The sequence below is a fragment of the Ranitomeya variabilis genome, chromosome 8, assembly GCF_051348905.1.
Source record: "Ranitomeya variabilis isolate aRanVar5 chromosome 8, aRanVar5.hap1, whole genome shotgun sequence".
In the NCBI taxonomy this organism is placed as follows: Eukaryota; Metazoa; Chordata; class Amphibia; order Anura; family Dendrobatidae; genus Ranitomeya; species Ranitomeya variabilis.
The window spans coordinates 55,004,052-55,024,284 of NC_135239.1; the positions used below are offsets into that span (position 1 = coordinate 55,004,052).

General features: G+C 43.3%; 1 protein-coding gene across 1 annotated transcript in view; it reads right to left on the minus strand.

Annotated features, from left to right (window-relative positions):
- MTF2 (metal response element binding transcription factor 2) overlaps positions 1–13,890 on the minus strand; it is a 71,316-nt gene extending 57,426 nt beyond the window's left edge. Inside the window, exon 1 of the mRNA XM_077277397.1 lies at positions 13,580–13,890. Within this exon, the coding sequence (XP_077133512.1) occupies positions 13,580–13,584 (5 nt within the window). The 5' untranslated portion in view covers positions 13,585–13,890. The remainder of the gene's footprint in view (positions 1–13,579) is intronic.
- Positions 13,891–20,233: the final 6,343 nt, after the last annotated feature.

Genomic DNA, 20,233 nt, shown 5'->3' on the forward strand with positions numbered 1-20,233 from the left:
CAGACGCTCGGTGCACCCTTGGCATAACCAACTATTTAAGTGCACCTTTCCACCTACTCAGCCCATCTATAGCTCTATATAGCTAGAGCTGTCAAAAGAGTGTGATGGGGTGGGAGGAGAAATGGAGTAATGGGGGGAAAGAAGGTGGGAAGGTGCAGTTTAATGTGTGGCCATGCCATGGGTGTACTGAGCACCAGTCATTCTGTGACGACAGACTCCTTTTAACAATCATTGTTCTTGGCAGCACATCGTCCTGTGTATGCAGGACCCACGCTGCTGAGAAGTAAATAGCAGCAGCTTACGAGCACACAGATCTATTACAGATCACATTTACTGTAGCTAGCTGCCCAGTGTAAAAAGGCCCGCAAACAATTGCCGATCGGCTTATGTGTAGCCAAATTGGCAGCCGTTTATGGGACACAGATTGTGCAGTCTCAACGCAGCCTGGGGCTGTATCCCGCGGCTAATGAGGGTGATGGGGTTGCAAAGGGACTTGCAAAACACAGAGATGGAAACAAGCAAGTCTGAACCAGTAGGATATTTTGTGACTTCATTGTCGTGGTGCTGTGCAGCCCCATTACCTGCAAGAGCTGCGGATTACACGGACAGATGCAGCAGGAAGTCGCAATGCAGCCCCAGCACAGTGTGCAGTGATGCAACAACATGGTGCCAAACATATACAATATATTTCTGTGGAATAGAACTGTATTGCTATCTGCATACAGCGTGGAAAGATGTGGGCACTATGTAAACAGCAATGCACCAATCCTCTACATACAGGGTCCCCACTGTACGCACCCGTCTCTACAGACAGGGTCCCCACTGTACGCACCCGTCTCTACAGACAGGGTCCCCACTGTACGCACCCGTCTCTACAGACAGGGTCCCCACTGTACGCACCCGTCTCTACAGACAGGGTCCCCACTGTACGCACCCGTCTCTACAGACAGGGTCCCCACTGTACGCACCCGTCTCTACAGACAGGGTCCCCACTGTACGCACCCGTCTCTACAGACAGGGTCCCCACTGTACGCACCCGTCTCTACAGACAGGGTCCCCACTGTACGCACCCGTCTCTACAGTTGAAACTAGAAGTTTACATACACTATATAAAAAGACACACATATGCATGTTATTCTCAGTATCTGACATGAAATCAGAAAAAAAAAAAAAAACTTTCCTGTTTTAGGTCAAATAGGATTACCATAATTATTATTTGCCAAATGCCAGAATAATGAGAGAATGTTTAACCCCTTAATCCCATATGACGTACTATCCCGTCAAGGTGACCTGGGACTTAATTCCCAGTGACGGGATAGCACGTCATAGCGATCGGCCGCGCTCACGGGGGGGGGGAGCGCTGGTAAGCCTGCGGCGATGTGAGTGAGATCGCCGATCTGATAAGAGTGCTATGCAAACTATCAGATCGGCGATCTGTGATGTCCCCCCCTGGGACAAAGTAAAAAAAATAAATAAATTTCCACGTGTGAAAAAAAAAAAAAAAAATCCTAAATAATGAAGAAAAAAAAAAAAATATTCCCAGAAATACATTTCTTTATCTAAAAAACAAAAAAAAAAACAATAAAAGTACACATATTTACCGTATTTTCCGGCGTATAAGACGACTGGGCGTATAAGACGACCCCCCAACTTTACCAGTTAAAAAATAAAATCTTCTTAAAAGTCGGGGGTCTTCTTATACACCCTATGTCGTCTTATAGGGCCGGTGAATATGTGCCTTTTGGGGGGGGGGGGGGGGGAGTGATCCTGATGAGGACGAGGGGGCGTCTCACAGGAAAGTGAGTATCCCCCATTACCTTATCATAGCGCTGCAGCGTGGGGTCTCTGTGCTGGGAGCGGCGGCTGCTGTGCTGTGCTGTGCTGTGCTGTGCTGTGCTGTGGCGGCTCCTCTTCTGCAGTGTGGGGCCTCTGGTGCTGTGGGGCGGTGGCGGCGGCGTATCTTCATACAGTCGGGGCTCCTCCGGCATCTCAAAGACTGGAAGCCCCGCCGGCAACTCCATGGGTACAATGCGGTCAGGTGGCCTCCGGGAAAATGGCCGCTGCTCAGATTCAGATCTCGTCCCGAGATCTCGGGAGACGAGATCTGAATCTGAGCAGTGGCCATTTTCCCGGAGGCAGCTCAATAGGTGCGATGCGGTGGCCCGGCCGCTGGGGGCTGCGCATGCTCAGATTCAGATCTCAACGAGATCTGAATCTAAGCAGCGGCCATTTTCCCGGAGGCCAGCGCATTGTACCGATGGAGTTGCCGGCGGGGCTTCCAGGCTGAGATGCCGGAGGAGCCCCGACTGCATGAAGATACGCCGCCGCCGCCACCGCCCCACAGGCCCCACACTGCAGAAGAGGAGCCGCCACAGCACAGCAGCCGCCGCCGCTCCCAGCACAGAGACCCCACGCTGCAGCGCTATGATAAGGTAATGGGGGATACTCACTTTTCTGTGAGACGCCCCCTCGTCGTCATCAGGATCACTCCCCCCCCCCACCCACCATATACACCCGGCGTACAAGGCGATTCCCGGCGTACAAGACGACCCCCGACTTTTAAGAAGATTTTCAGGGGTTAAAAAGTCGTCTTGTACGCCGGAAAATACGGTAGTATCGCCGCGTCCGTAACGACCCCACCTATAAAACTGTCCCACTAGTTAGTCCTTTTAGTGAACACCGTAAGAAAAAAAAAATGAGCCAAAAAACAACGCTTTATTATCATACCGACAAACAAAAAGTGAAATAACACGCGATCAAAAAGACGGATATAAATAACCATGGTACCGCTGAAAACATTATCTTGTCCCGCAAAAGACGAGCCGCCATATAGCATCATAACCAAAAAAATAAAAAAGTTATAGTCCTCATAATAAAGCGATGCCAAAATAATTATTTTTTCTATAAAATAGCTTTTATCGTATAAAAGCACTAAAACATTAAAAAAAATGATATAAATGAGATATCGCTGTAATCGTACTGACCCGACAAATAAAACTGATTTATCAATTTTACCAAACGTGGAACGGTATAAACGCCTCCCCCAAAAGAAATTCATGAATAGCTGGTTTTTGGTCATTCTGCCTCACAAAAATCGGAATAAAAAGTGATCAAAAACTGTCACATGTCCGAAAATGTTACCAATAAAAACGTCAACTCGTCCCGCAAAAATCAAGACCTCTCATGACTCTGTGGACCAAAATACGGAAAAATTATAGGTCTCAAAATGTGGAGACGCAAAAACTTTTTTGCTATAAAAAGCGTCTTTTAGTGTGTGACAGCTGCCAATCATAAAAATCGCTATAAAAGTAAATCAAACCCCCCTTCATCACCCCCTTAGTTAGGGAAAAATAATAAAATTAAAAAAATGTATTTATTTCCATTTTCCGGTTAGGGCTAGGGTTAGGGCTGGAGCTAATGTTAGGGATAGGGTTGGGGCTAAAGTTAGGATTGGGGATAAAGTTAGGGTTAGGGCTAAAGTTAGGGTTAGGATTACATTTACAGTTGGGATTAGAATTAGGGGTGTGTCAGGGTTAGGGGTGTGGTTAGGGTTACAGTTGGGATTAGGGTTAGGGGTGTGTTTGGATTAGTTTCAGGTAGAATTGGGGAGTTTCCACTGTTCAGGCACATCAGGGGCTCTCCAAACGCGACATGGCGTCCGATCTCAATTCCAGACAATTCTGCGTTGAAAAAGTAAGACAGTGCTCCTTCCCTTCAGAGCTCTCCCGTGTGCCCAAACAGGGGTTTACCCCAACATATGGGGTATCAGCGTACTCAGGACAAATTGGACATCATCTTTTGGGGTCCAATTTCTCCTGCTACCCTTGGGAAAATACAAAACTGGGGGCCAAAAAATAAGTTTTGTGGGAAAAAAAAGATTTTTTATTTTCACGGCTCTGCGTTGTAAACTGTAGTGAAACACTTGGGGGTTCAAAGTTCTCACAACACATCTAGATAAGTTCCTTGGGGGGTCTAGTTTCCGATATGGGGTCACTTGTGGGGGGTTTGTACTGTTTGGGTACATCAGGGGCTCTGCAAATGCAACATGACGCCTGCAGACCAATCCATTTAAGTCTGCATTCCAAATGGCGCTCCTTCCCTTCCGAGCTCTGTCATGCGCCCAAACAGTGGTTCCCCCCCACATATGGGGTATCAGCGTACTCAGGACAAATTGATCAACAACTTTTGGGGTCCAATTTATCCTGATACCTTTGTGAAAATACAAAACTGGGGGCTAAAAAATCATTTTTGTGAAAAAAAAAAAGAATTTTTATTTTCACGGCTCTGCGTTATAAACTGTAGTGAAACACTTGGGGGTTCAAAGTTCTCACAACACATCTAGATAAGTTCCTTGGGGGGTCTAGTTTCCAATATGGGGTCACTTGTGGGGGGTTTGTACTGTTTGGGTACATCAGGGGCTCTGCAAATGCAACGTGACGCCTGCAGACCAATCCATTTAAGTCTGCATTCCAAATGACGCTCCTTCCCTTCCGAGCTCTGTCATGCACCCAAACAGTGGTTCCCCCCCACATATGGGGTATCAACGTACTCAGGACAAATTGGACAACAACTTTTGGAGCCCAATTTATCCTGGTACCCTTGTGAAAATACAAAACTGGGGGCTAAAAAATCATTTTTGTGAAAAAAAAAAAGGAATTTTTATTTTCACGGCTCTGCGTTATAAACTGTAGTGAAACACTCGGGGGTTCAAAGCTATCAAAACACATCTAGATAAGTTCCTTAGGGGGTCTACTTTCCAAAATGGTGTCACTTGTGGGGGTTTTTAATGTTTAGGCACATCAGGGGCTCTCCAAACGCAACATGGCATCCCATCTTAATTCCAGTCAATTTTGCATTGAAAAGTAAAATAGCGCTCCTTCCCTTCCGAGCTCTGCTATGCGCCCAAACAGTGGTTTACCCCCACATATGGGGTATCGTCGTACTCAGGACAAATTGCTCAACAACTTTTGTGGTCTAATTTCTTCTCTTACCCTTGGGGAAATAAAAAAATGGGGGCGAAAAGATCATTTTTGTGAAAAAATATGATTTTTATTTTTACGGCTCTGCATTATAAACTTCTGTGAAGCACTTGTTGGGTCAAAGTGCTCAACACACATCTAGATAAGTTCCTTAAGGGGTCTACTTTCCAAAATGGTGTCACTTGTGGGGGTTTTTAATGTTTAGGCACATCAGGGGCTCTCCAAACGCAACATGGCATCCCATCTTAATTCCAGTCAATTTTGCATTGAAAAGTAAAATAGCGCTCCTTCCCTTCCGAGCTCTGCTATGTGCCCAAACAGTGGTTTATCCCCACATATGGGGTATCGTCGTACTCAGGACAAATTGCACAACAACTTTTGTGGTCTAATTTCTTCTCTTACCCTTGGGGAAATAAAAAAATGGGGGCGAAAAGATCATTTTTGTGAAAAAATATGATTTTTATTTTTACGGCTCTGCATTATAAACTTCTGTGAAGCACTTGTTGGGTCAAAGTGCTCAACACACATCTAGATAAGATCCTTAGGGGGTCTACTTTCCAAAATGGTGTCACTTGTGGGGGGTTTCAATGTTTACGCACATCAGGGGCTCTCCAAATGCAACATGGCGTCCCATCTCAATTCCAGTCAATTTTGCATTGAAAAGTCAAATGGCGCTCCTTTCCTTCCGAGCTCTGCCCTGCGCCCAAACAATGGTTTACACCCACATATGGGGTATCAGCGTACTCAGGACGAATTGTACAACAAATTTTGGGGTCTATTTTCTCCTGTTACCCTTGGTAAAATAAAACAAATTGGAGCTGAAACAAATTTTGAGTGAAAAAAAGTTAAATGTTTAATTTTATTTAAACATTCCAAAAATTCCTGTGAAACACCTGAAGGGTTAATAAACTTCTTGAAAGTGGTTTTGAGTACCTTGAGGGGTGCAGTTTTTAGAATGGTGTCACACTTGGGTATTTTCTATCATATAGACCCCTCAAAATTACTTCAAATGAGATGTGGTCCCTAAAAAAAAATGGTGTTGTAAAAATGAGAAATTGCTGGTCAACTTTTAACCCTTATAACTCCGTCACCCAAAAAAATTTTGGTTCCAAAATTGTGCTGATGTAAAGTAGACATGTGGGAAATGTTACTTATTAAGTATTTTGCATGACATATGTCTGTGATTTAAGGGCATAAAAATTCAAAGTTGGAAAATTGCGAAATTTTCAAAATTTTCGCCAAATATTCGTTTTTTTCACAAATAAACGCAAGTTATATCGAAGAAATTTTACCACTATCATGAAGTACAATATGTCACGAGAAAACAATGTCAGAATCGCCAAGATCCGTTGAAGCGTTCCAGAGTTATAACCTCATAAAGGGACAGTGGTCAGAATTGTAAAAATTGGCCCGGTCATTAACGTGCAAACCACCCTTGGGGGTGAAGGGGTTAAAGCTCTCAAAACACATCAAGATAAGTTCCTTAGGGGGTCTACTTTCCAAAATGGTGTCACTTGTGGGGGGGTTTTAATGTTTAGGCACATCAGGGGCTCTCCAAATGCGACATGGCGTCCCATCTCAATTCCAGTCAATTTTGCATTGAAAAGTCAAATGGCGCTCCTTCCCTTCGGAGCTCTGCCATGCACCCAAACAATGGTTTACACCCACATATGGGGTATCAGCGTACTCAGGACAAATTGCACAACAACATTTGGGGTCCAATTTCTTCTCTTACCCTTGGGAACATAAAAAATTGGGGGCGAAAAGATCATTTTTGTGAAAAAATATGATTTTTTATTTTTACGGCTCTGCATTATAAACTTCTGTGAAGCACTTGGTGGGTCAAAGTGCTCACTACACATCTAGATAAGTTCCTTAAGGGGTCTACTTTCCAAAATGGTGTAACTTGTGGGGGGTTTCAATGTTTAGGCACATCAGGGGCTCTCCAAACGCAACATGACGTCCCATCTTAATTCCAGTCAATTTTGCATTGAAAAGTAAAATGGCGCTCCTTCGCTTCCGAGCTCTGTTATGTGCCCAAAAAGTGGTTTACCCCCACATATGGGGTATCAGCGTACTCCGGACAAATTGTACAACATCTTTTGGGGTCCATTTTCTCCTGTTACCCTTGGTAAAATAAAACAAATTGGAGCTGAAGTAAATTTTGTGTGAAAAAAAGTTAAATGTTCATTTTTATTTAAACATTCCAAAAATTCCTGTGAAACACCTGAAGGGTTAATAAACTTCTTGAATGTGGTTTTGAGCACCTTGAGGGGTGCAGTTTTTAGAATGGTGTCACACTTGGGTATTTTCTATCATATAGACCCCTCAAAATGACTTCAAATGAGATGTGGTCCCTAAAAAAAATGGTGTTGTAAAAATCAGAAATTGCTGGTCAACTTTTAACCTTTATAACTCCCTAACAAAAAAAAAAATTTTGGTTCCAAAATTGTGCTGATGTAAAGTAGACATGTGGGAAATGTTACTTATTAAGTATTTTGCGTGACGTATCTCTGTGATTTAAGGGCATAAAAATTAAAAGTTGGAAAATTGTGAAATTTTCAAAATTTTTGCCAAATTTCCGTTTTTTTCACAAATAAACACAAGTTATATCGAATAAATTTTACCACTAACATGAAGTACAATATCTCACGAGAAAACAATGTCAGAATCGCCAAGATCCGTTGAAGCGTTCCAGAGTTGTAACCTCATAAAGGGACAGTGGTCAGAATTGTAAAAATTGGCCCGGTCATTAACGTGCAAATCACCCTCGGGGCTTAAGGGGTTAAGGTATTTTTATTACTTACTGCAAAGTTAGGCTATCGCGTTTTTTTCGCTATAAAACGCTCACATTAAGCATCCTATTTTTAGAATGCATTTCGCATTTTGTGTGCACATGCTGCGCTTTTTTCCGCAGCAGAATCGCATTCCGGAAAAAAACGCAGCATATTCATTCTTTGTGCCGAATCACATGGATTCTGCACACATAAGAATGCATTGAACCCGCTTACTTCCCGCATGGGGCTATGCGCACCATGCAGTAAGTAAGCGGATCATGTGCGGATGGTTCCCAGGGTGGAGGAGAAGCCCTGGGTACCATATAAATTGTTTAAAAAATAAATAAATAAAAAAAAAAAAAAAAAAGAATTAAAATAAAAAATCATGATATTCTCACCTTCCGGCGTCCCCCGGCTGGCTTCCCGCTCCTCGCGACGCTCCGGTCCCAGTAATGCATTACGAAAATGACATGTGATGACATAGCGGTCTCGTGAGACCGTAACGTCATCTGGGGTCATGCCGCAAAGCATTACTGAGACCGGAGCATCATGAGGAGCGGGAAGCCTGCCGGGGGACGCCGGAAGGTGAGAATATCATGATTTTTTTTTATTATTTTTAACACTCTTTTACTATTGATGCTGAATAGGCAGCATCTATAGTAAAAAGTTGGTCACACTTGTCAAACATTTTTTATGACAAGTGTGACCAACCTGTCAGTTTTCCAAGCGATGCTACAGATCGCTTGGAAAACGCTAGCATTCTGCAAGCTAATTACGCTTGCAAAACGCTAGTGTTTAGCGTGAAAACGCATGCCAATTCGGGTCCCTGCAAACGCTCAAATAATCGCTTTTATAATGTGCCCCTCATACCTGACGCCTGGGAGGCATTTGTGTCAGGCAGGAAAGACATGCCCCTCTGACAAATTCAGGTATGAGGGGCACATTATAAAAGCGATTATTTGAGCGTTTGCAGGGACCCGAACTAAAAGAGCCACCTTAACAGAATGCAGCATTCGTGCTGCACAAGGTGGCTCTTTTAGTTAAAAACGCCTGGCGGGGGTGACAGGTTCCCTTTAATTAGAGACACACCTGTGGATGTATTTTAAATGCACACCTGAAACACACTGCTTCTTTGTGTAGCATCATGGGAAAGTCTAAAGAAATCAGCCAAGATATCAGGAAGAGAATTGTGGACTTGCACAAGTCTGGCTCATCCTTGTGTACAATTTCAAGCTATCTGAAGGAGCCTCATTCATCTGTACAAACAAGATGGGAATGTCCAGCCATCATAGTAACATAGTTAGCAAGGCCGAAAAAAGACATTTGTCCATCCAGTTCAGCCTATATTCCGTCAGAATAAATCCCCAGATCTACGTCCTTCTAAAGAACCTAATAACTGTAAGATACAATATGGTTACGCTCCAGGAAGACATCCAGGTCTCTCTTGAACCCCTCGACTGAGTTCGCCATCACCACCTCCTCAGCAAAGGAATTCCAGATTCTCACTGCCCAAACAGTAAAGAATCCTCTGCTATGTTGGTGTAAAAACCTTATCTCCTCCAGACGCAGAGAATAATCACTTGTGACCGTCACCTTCCTTGGTATAAACAGATCCTCAGAGATATTTGTATTGTCCCCGTATATACTTATACATGGTTATTAGATCGCCCCTCAGTCGTCTTTTTTTCTAGACTAAATAATCCTAATTTTGTTAATCTCTCTGGGTATTGCAGTTCCCCCATCCCCTTTATTAATTTTGCTGCTCTCCTTTGTACTCGCTCTAGTTCCATTATATCCTTCCTGAGCACCGATGCCCAAAACTGTACTCAGTACTCCATGTACGGTCTAACCAGGGATTTGTACAGAGGCAGTATAATGCTCTCATCATGTGCATCCAGACCTCTCTTAATGCTCCCATGATCCATCATACCGGTCAGGAATGAGACGGGTTCTGTGTCCCAGAGATGAAAGTGCTATGGTCCGACATGTGCATATCTTCCCAAGGACAAAAAGTAAAAGACCTTGTGAAGATGATGACAGAAACTGGTAAGATTATGTCAATATCCACAGTAAAACAAGTACTGTATCAATATGGGCTGAAAAGCCACTCACATTGAACTTTTTGGGCATAATGACCATTGTTACGTTTCGAGGAAAAATAGGAGAAGTTTGGAAGCCTAAAAACACCATCCCAGCTGTGAAACATGGGGGTGGCAGCATCATGTTGTGAGCTTGTTTTGCTGCAGGAGGGGCTGGTGCACTTCACAAAATAGATGGCATCATGAGAAAAGATTATGTGGCAATACTGAAGCAACAGCTCAAGACATCAGCCAGGAAGTTAAAGCTTGGGCGGAAATGGATCTTCCAAATGGACAATGACCTGAAGCAAACTGCCAAAATGGTAAAGTGGCTTAGGCTGGGTTCACATTCGGCATAACGCGGTGTAACGAAGTCCGTTAACGCTGCCATTAAGCCCTGTTTCGGACGCATCACTAGCGCACACCCAAAATGGGCATGCGCTAGCGATGTGCAGTCATTGAGTGACGGACCCTGGGACGCGGGCTGCAGCGTTTCCGGGTCGGTCACCGCTAGCACAGATAGAGCATCTGCTAGCTCTATCTGCGCGATCACATTTCGGCACTTGCGTTAACGCAGCCCGTTTAACGCATGTGTTGAACGGGCTTCTTTAACGCAATGTGAACCTAGCCTTAAGGATAACAAAGTCAATCTTTTGGAGAGGCCATCACAAAGCCCTGATATCAAGCCTATTGAAAATGTATGGGCAAAGCTGAAAAGGCCGGTGCGAGCAAGGCGACCTTACAAACCTGGATCAGTTACATCAGTATCAGGAGGAATGGGCCCAAATTCCGACCAACTATTGTGAGAAGCTTGTAGAAGGAGATCTCAAACGTTTGACTCAAGTCATTCAGTTTAAGAGCAATGGTACCAAATACTAATGAAATGTATGGAAACTTGACTTTGCAGTAAGTAATAAAAATGCCTCTCATTCTATGATTTGGAAAATATTAATTATGGTAATCCTAATTGACCTAAAATGGGAAAGGTTCATTCTGATTTCATGTCACATTTTGAGAAAAACATGCATGTGTCTTTATATAGTGTATGTAAACTTCTGGTTTCAACTGTTTATACAGGGTCCCCACTGTACGCACAGCACACAATCACTATAGACAGGAGCACAGCATACAGTCACTACACACGCACAGCATACAGTCACTACACACGCACAGCATACAGTCACTACACACGCACAGCATACAGTCACTACACACGCACAGCATACAGTCACTACACACGCACAGCATACAGTCACTACACACGCACAGCATACAGTCACTACACACGCACAGCATACAGTCACTACACACGCACAGCATACAGTCACTACACACGCACAGCATACAGTCACTACACACGCACAGCATACAGTCACTACACACGCACAGCATACAGTCACTACACACGCACAGCATACAGTCACTACACACGCACAGCATACAGTCACTACACGCACAGCATACAGTCACTACACACGCACAGCATACAGTCACTACACGCACAGCATACAGTCACTACACACGCACAGCATACAGTCACTATACACACAGCATACAGTCACTATACACACAGCATACAGTCACTACACACGCACAGCATACAGTCACTACACACGCACAGCATACAGTCACTACACACGCACAGCATACAGTCACTACACACGCACAGCATACAGTCACTACACGCACAGCATACAGTCACTACACGCACAGCATACAGTCACTACACACGCACAGCATACAGTCACTACACGCACAGCATACAGTCACTATACACGCACAGCATACAGTCACTATACACACAGCATACAGTCACTATACACAGTATACAGTCACTACACACACAGTATACAGTCACTACACACACAGTATACAGTCACTACACACACACAGGAGCACAGCATAGTCACTACACACACACAGCATAGTCACTATACACACAGCAGTCACTATACACAGTATACAGTCACCATACACAGTATACAGTCACCATACACAGTATACAGTCACCATACACACAGTATACAGTCACCATACACACAGTATACAGTCACCATACACACAGTATACAGTCACCATACACACAGCATACAGTCACCATACACACAGCATACAGTCACCATACACACAGTATACAGTCACCATACACACAGCATACAGTCACCATACACACAGCATACAGTCACCATACACACAGCATACAGTCACTATACACAGTATACAGTCACTACACACACAGTCTACAGTCACTACACACACACAGGAGCACAGCATAGTCACTACACACACACAGCATAGTCACTATACACACAGCATACAGTCACCATACACAGTATACAGTCACCATACACAGTATACAGTCACCATACACAGTATACAGTCACCATACACAGTATACAGTCACCATACACACAGTATACAGTCACCATACACACAGTATAGTCACTATACACACAGTATACAGTCACTATACACACAGTATACAGTCACTATACACACAGTATACAGTCACTATACGCACAGTATACAGTCACCATACACACAGTATACAGTCACCATACACACAGTATACAGTCACCATACACACAGTATACAGTCACCATACACACAGTATACAGTCACCATACACACAGTATACAGTCACCATACACACAGTATACAGTCACCATACACACAGTATACAGTCACCATACACACAGCATACAGTCACTATACACACAGCATACAGTCACTATACACAGTATACAGTCACTACACACACACAGGAGCACAGCATAGTCACTACACACACACAGCATAGTCACTATACACACAGCATACAGTCACTATACACAGTATACAGTCACCATACACAGTATACAGTCACCATACACACAGTATACAGTCACCATACACACAGCATAGTCACTATACACACAGCATACAGTCACTATACACAGTATACAGTCACCATACACAGTATACAGTCACCATACACACAGTATACAGTCACCATACACACAGTATAGTCACTATACACACAGTATACAGTCACTATACACACAGTATACAGTCACTATACACACAGTATACAGTCACCATACACACAGTATACAGTCACCATACACACAGTATACAGTCACCATACACACAGTATACAGTCACCATACACACAGTATACAGTCACCATACACACAGTATACAGTCACCATACACACAGTATACAGTCACCATACACACAGTATACAGTCACTATACACACAGTATACAGTCACTATACACACAGTATACAGTCACCATACACACAGTATACAGTCACCATACACAGTATACAGTCACCATACACACAGTATACAGTCACCATACACACAGTATACAGTCACCATACACACAGTATACAGTCACTATACACACAGTATACAGTCACTATACACACAGTATACAGTCACTATACACACAGTATACAGTCACCATACACAGTATACAGTCACCATACACACAGTATACAGTCACCATACACACAGTATACAGTCACCATACACACAGTATACAGTCACCATACACACAGCATACAGTCACTATACACAGTATACAGTCACCATACACACAGTATATAGTCACCATACACACAGCATACAGTCACTATAGTCACAGTATAGCCACTATATATACAGCACAGTATGGCCGCAGAGCTCACACTATTGCTCACGTGACCAGGAAGCGCCCACACAATGGCGCACACAAGACCCTCGTTATCAGTCCTCACCTCATTCGGCCACCTCAGTGGTGCACAGCGCCCTCCACAGCGAAATCACAAGTCAGGTATTGTCCTGTCAGAGTCCCGTCCCGGCTCCCTCCGCCGTAGAGAGAGAGACGGCTCCGGCTGAAGGCGCCCTGGTTTACATAAATACAGCAAACGGCCCGGTTCGGTCGCAGACCTTCGCCATTTTGGTTTCCCGCGGAGCGCGCATTGCATTGTGGGGTTGAATACAAACAAGCGTTCACCAACGGCCGCAAACCTCCATAGAGGGAGCTGCAGGGGCTGAGGTCACGTGAGCCGGCGGTGACTGCCCGGCCGCCATCTTTGAGAAGGGCGTCAGAAGGATTTTCTTTTCTTTTTTTTTTTGTGCTGGGTATGACATTGACAAATGTATTCTTGTGGCGATTTCCGGTGACCGTACAGGGTGTGGCGGAGACACAATAGTCAATGCAATAAACTGCACGGCATAAGAGCATTATTCTCACACACTGGTTATTATACATTTCTGACATTAATTTTTTTTTTCCATAAAATCACTTTTCTAGTGAAAAAAAATATATAGTTACTTCAGAAATGACACTTTTTTTCCTTAATGCATTAAGCCGGGGGTCACACAGGTCGTGTGTCCAAAGATTGCTGTATGGCGCCACTTCATGGCAGCGGCGTAGTGCATGTTAACGGCGTCACATCGGAACACGTAAGGCGCAGCAAAAAGTCAGAACGAGTTGGGTTTTTTCAACTTGGTTGTGACGGTCCTTTGGCAATGTGACGCCATTCACCTGCATTATGTCGCCACGTAGCGGCACCATTCTGCGATTTTTTGGCTCGCCCCGTGTGTCATCATGCAGCCTATCGAACACTTGCCAACGCTGTGGTTAATTGGGTGATTCTGCACAGAATTTCGGTGTGCGATCCTCTGCACCTTACTTTCCACGCCAGAATATACCACCAGACCAAAATGGAGCACCCCAACGTCACATGCCAAAAAAGTAAATGACACAAGTGGTCGATTTGTCATCTTGTCCTGGAGATTTCCTGTTACAATTTTTTTTTGCTCACTTGTGCTGGTTTCCTCCAGATGCTCTGGTTTCCTCCTACTCTCCAAAAATATACTGAGGTCCCAGTTCTCGATTTGCATTTTCTTTTTAATACACTTTTATTTATTTCTTTTTTGTATTGTGAGATTCGTCAATGTTGTTCTTGCACCAAATTCTTCAAAAATGATGCTGGCGGGTCAATGATTTTTCACCCTTGCATCGCAAGAAGTCGCAAGTTGTACAATAATGGCACATTTGCACCAAAATATCTTCCAAATGTAAAATCACTCTGGGAGGTGTGGGTGGGGGGCCCTGGAGTACATCTGCACCCAAATTTAGTGACTAAATAAATTGAAATTTATGACAGCACCTGTAATGGCCGACCGGAGTGTGTGGCTGCATGTATTTCTATGCAGCTGAGCGCTCCGGTCCGAGTGCCGGCGGCAGTGCCGGGTATTGAGATGCGAGACTTGTGAGAGTTTCTCGCAAGTGTGATGCCGGCCATAGAAAGATATTGTATTCTATATTCTGCTTTTTTTAATTATTTCTTTATTAGATTAAACAAGGCTAAACACCATTTAGTGAGACATGAAAAGCACTAAAGGGTATTATATATCTACAGGATAACTATTTTATCTATCTATTGTATCCATCTATATATATAATTGTCTAAGGGTTTTTCCGTCTGTCTGTCTGTCTGTCTGTCTTTCTGTCTGTCTTTCTGTCTGTCTGTCTGTCCTGGAAATCCCGCGTCTCTGATTGGTCGAGGCCGCCAGGCCTCGACCAATCAGCGACGGGCACAGTATCGACGTAGATGTCATAATGGTTGCCATGGCGACGATGATGTCATAAAGGTTGCCTCGACCAATCAGCGACGGGCACAGTCTGCCGCGAATTCTGGAATCATCATTGTCCATATACTACGGGGACATGCATATTCTAGAGTACCCGATGCGTTAGAATCGGGCCACAGTCTAGTTCTATATATCCATCTAGGTTATCTAATCTATCTCTATTCTGCCAGTTCAGACTGTGAAATTATTGTACTTGGCTGATGAAATTTCCTGGTTCCTTTGAGATATGTGCGTGAAAATCAGGCGGCCTACAAATGAGCCTTGTGCTGTCCGATTTTTTTTCTCACACCGATTGACTTGCATTCTCGTAGACAATTGTGGCATGCTGTGATTTTTTTGATCAGTCCGATTAGAGCTGAGGAAAAAGTCGCAGATGAGCACTGACTCATTGAATGACATAAGTCAGAGTGCAATGTGATGTTTTCTTGCATTGCATTCATCCGATTTATACACTCAAATGAGCAAGCCTGTAAGCTATGTGACGTGGCAATGGGCTTCATACAGTCTGATCGATGCACACTATCCAAATTCAGTAGTCTACGGTCGCATGGAGTGTCTGCAGAAGTTTGTGTACGGCCCACAAAACGCATATAAACTGTTAAAAACTATTATTGCATTTGCTCTTTTTTTCTGTGTGTGTGTTTTTCGCTTGTTTTTCAGAGCTTGAGCTATTTTTTTTTATAACCTAACCCTGCTTTACTCTTCTCCACAGCTTTATCACTGCCCTGTCCTGTGTGTTTCTTTTATTTCCATGATGTTGTTAGATCCCTAATGTTTTTAAACAAACTTCCGAGGCATTCACAGAACAGCAGTAGTTATGCTGTCGGGGATTTCACCGAAGAGATCAAACAGATCCCACCACTGCCACCAGTTTGTCAGGGCATGCAACTCCACTCCCTCTAATCATCAGTGTAATTATGCAGTTGACTGACGAGGGATGGAAGAGGCCGCTGCTGTTTTCACTACTAGGCCGGTTATTGGGTAACTCACAGTAACAGTATGATATATACATCTTGTCACGCTTGTGGATCCACTGTGCTACTGACTAGGGAGAGCCTGGAGGGTTGTAACTAAGAGACAACCTGAGTTTTCACTAGAGCCCCTGATGGTGGGATTAGACTGGGCCTAGGTGGAAGCCAGGTGCTGCTCAAAGACAGGTCCCGGTATCGCCACAGCTGACCCCACGGGTTAGGACAGCAGAACAAACTCACAGTTCAAGGCAGGACTGGAGACAGGTGGTACTGACGTAGATGCTTGTTTAGACAGGGCAGACACTGGAACCAAAATTAGCAGCATGGGTTTTGGGTTCAGGAACCGCCAGGGCAATTTTAGGATTGTCTCAGAGAAGATGGATACTGGAGGGCAGAACTTGTACAGGTTTAACTGAATTGGCACAAAGGCCTAATAACAGGCTAGCAGCTTGTAGCCTGACTAGCTACCATTGTTGCTCAGGCACCTCCCAACAGATGCAGGTGCTTTAAATATTAAGTGCCATCCATCTATTGGCTGGAGACACATTAGGAGTGTGCTCGCAGTCTGTAAAAGATAGGAAGGCCGCGTGTGCGCTAAGCACTCTGCCAGAGAACCTGTGTGGCGCGCACAGACCCTGGAACATGGAAGGCGCAGCAGTGCGGCGAGTAAGTCGGATGGGAGGAGCAGAGGCAGATAGGAATGTTGGTGTTAGACACCTCCAAACCAAACAAAGATGATACAACATGGGAACAAGACAATAAGGCACATATAATTACATATGATGAAAAGGAATAATGAAAGGTACTAAACCTGATGTTGCAGGAATGACTCTTTAAGGAGGAAAGCGCTCCGATTAGAAACATGAGACACGGATAACTGTATCTTTCAGAAATGAACAATGACATAAACCCAACCTCTGATTTTTATTAGATCAAGGTTACACCCTCATACCTCCCCTTGGTGAGCTCTTATGGGTGCTGGTTGTGGGATGTGCCAGGTCTTTTACAAGTTTGAGATTCCCCAACTTTCAGGATACCTTCGGCCCAGGTGATAGATATTGTTATGTTTCCTATCGCGTTTTAACCTTTCTATAGAGATGAACCATGGCTTGCATAGCATCGTTTATTATCCCAATATTAAGTCGGAGGGGTTAGAATGGCTTTACAGTGAGGTGAGTGAATGCGTTACGTTCTTTGCTACAATGTCGACAATATATTTCTCATAAATATCGTATCGATGCAAACCCCAATATTCATCACTGACCACTGGCACCAGAATGTCTTGAGGCAAGCCCTTTGAGAGGAAGCTCTTGCCTTGGAAGTGTACTTCTCTGCCTCTGAGTAAACAAATCCGCGTCTTGTTGGCTTGTTCTCAGAGCAGAACTCTGCTGTAGTTACCAGTTTGCGGCAAGAGGTCCACACATCAATGGTGTTTGAAGTATCAGCTCTTTTTTACTTCTCTAGTTGTAATTAAACCCATATGTTCAATGTGAGGGTGATGTGTCCCCTCTGCAGATATCTTTATGGATTTTAATTTTTCTCTATGACATATACTGAGAATAAATTACACACAAATGGACTCAATTTACTAATTATGTGACTTCTGGAGGTAGTTGGTCACTCAGGATTTTATTTTGTGGTGTCAGACTACAGGGGTCTGAATAAATATGCATGTCACAATTTTCAGATTTCTATTTTTAAAATAATTAGAAAACCATCTAATATCATCTGCTCTACTCGCATCTACTGAGGCCGGCTGGCACATAGGACCATTCTGATTGGGTACACCTTGTTGCAATGGGATGGCTTCAGGGCTGTGAAGTCGGAGCCCATTTTGGTGGAGTCGGAGTCATGGAAATTGAGGAGTCGGAGATTTGGCTTACCAACTCCACATCCCTGGCAGGGCTGTGGAGTCGGAGTCGCAGCCCATTTTGGTGGAGTCGGTGTCATGAAAATTGAGGAGTCGGAGGTTTGGCTTACCGACTTCACAGCCCTGGATGGCTTTTATGCTTTTTTTATTTATTCAGTGTCATCTAAGTACTCAGTTGTTTACATGTACTATTACAATTTTACTTACTGCAGGGTATTTATTAATTTTGTTTTTATTCTAGATTTTGCTCTGAGATTAGGTAGCAAAAACCTGGTGACAGATTGCCTTTAAGAAACATGCTGCTTCTGGATTTGGTAATGGCTAAAAGGATGAATATATTTTAATGATGGCTTAATATCTTCCTTGTAAAACAAAGTTTACAAGTTCTAATATAGGTTGTTGATATATAGATTTTTCACTGTATGACACATTGTGTTTATGCCCTTTTTATTGCTTTTCTTTGAATCACCTGAGGTGTAGAAGATTTTGAACTTATTGGGTTTATCATTTTTTTTCTCTCACTACATAAGTGTTCCAAAATCAAACATCTATATTTTATGATGAACTTTTTTTTTTCAAAAATGAAAATTAGATTTTTATTTGGAGTGGAATTTTTTTAAATTTAAACACATGAAATTTAAAGTGATTGCGTTATCAGAGACATACACTTTAAAAAATGCGGCTGAGATGATTAAACTAGTGGCCCATCCAAAGCTGATTTTAGTGGGTTATACGATGGCATTACATGGCTGCAATTCAGATACACAGTGAATAATGGCTCTGCAGGGGCGGATCCTCCTGTGATGCAAGCCTTTATAAGACAACCCCTTAAATTATTTTTTAAGCCACAGGAGACTTTAAACTGTGATAACATAATGGTTTGGAATACTATATGACTTCTGCTTATACTTGTTGATTATGGCCTTCGTTAGGGGCTGAAAGACAGAACTCTCTCACTTTTTAATGCTTTTTCAATTCACACAAAGAGATAATGGCCAAGGTCAGAGATTTCCCTGATCAGACTGTGTCAATCACAACTGGTTTTATGCTTATTGCTGCTGAAAAAATACAGTATATTTATAATAAATCAGTGTAATTAAAGGCAAATCATACAATAGCCAAATACTCATGAGAAAGGGAGGGAGATAATACGGTTTCTTGCTCCTCACATACAATGCCAAAAGCATCTGTCAGTACACATTACAGGAAATTGCTTGAGGGAAAAAATATTAAATTTTGAAAATGTCCAGAGGAAAAAAAGGTAATTTAATTTTGCAATGGAGAAATGACGTATCATTATTAAACTGTGCTGTACCTCTTCTCACCTGCGGCTGTCACTATTGCTGTAACTCTTGAAGAGGACATGCTGTTTATTACAAGACAGACCATCCAGGAAAAAAGCGAAAAATGGATTTCCAGAGGCAAAGTTATACTCCGTTGGTACCTGACATTTTGTAAACCCATGTTGGTTTTGTACACGGACGGTTCCTTCACCATGGCTGTTTTTGAGGTCCTGTAGTGCAAGCAGTTTTCTTTAGCTGTCCCCGAATTATTAAATGATAAAATTCTGTATTAGTGTGTTTCCGTTAAAGGAATAATAAACCTACAACGCCAATTCCATAAAAGTTGGGACACTGTGTACAATGTACAGTAAACAAGAATGCAATGATTTGGAAGAGTTTTATAAACATACTAGATAGTGGCCCGATTCTAACGCATCGGGTATTCTAGAATATGTATGTCCATGTAGTATATTGCCCAGTGACGTAGTATATTGCCCAGTGACGTAGTATATTGCCCAGTGACGTAGTATATTGCACAGCCACGTAGTATATTGCACAGCCACGTAGTATATTGCCCAGCGACGTAGTATATTGCCCAGTGACCTAGTATATTGCCCAGTGACGTAGTATATTGCACAGCCACGT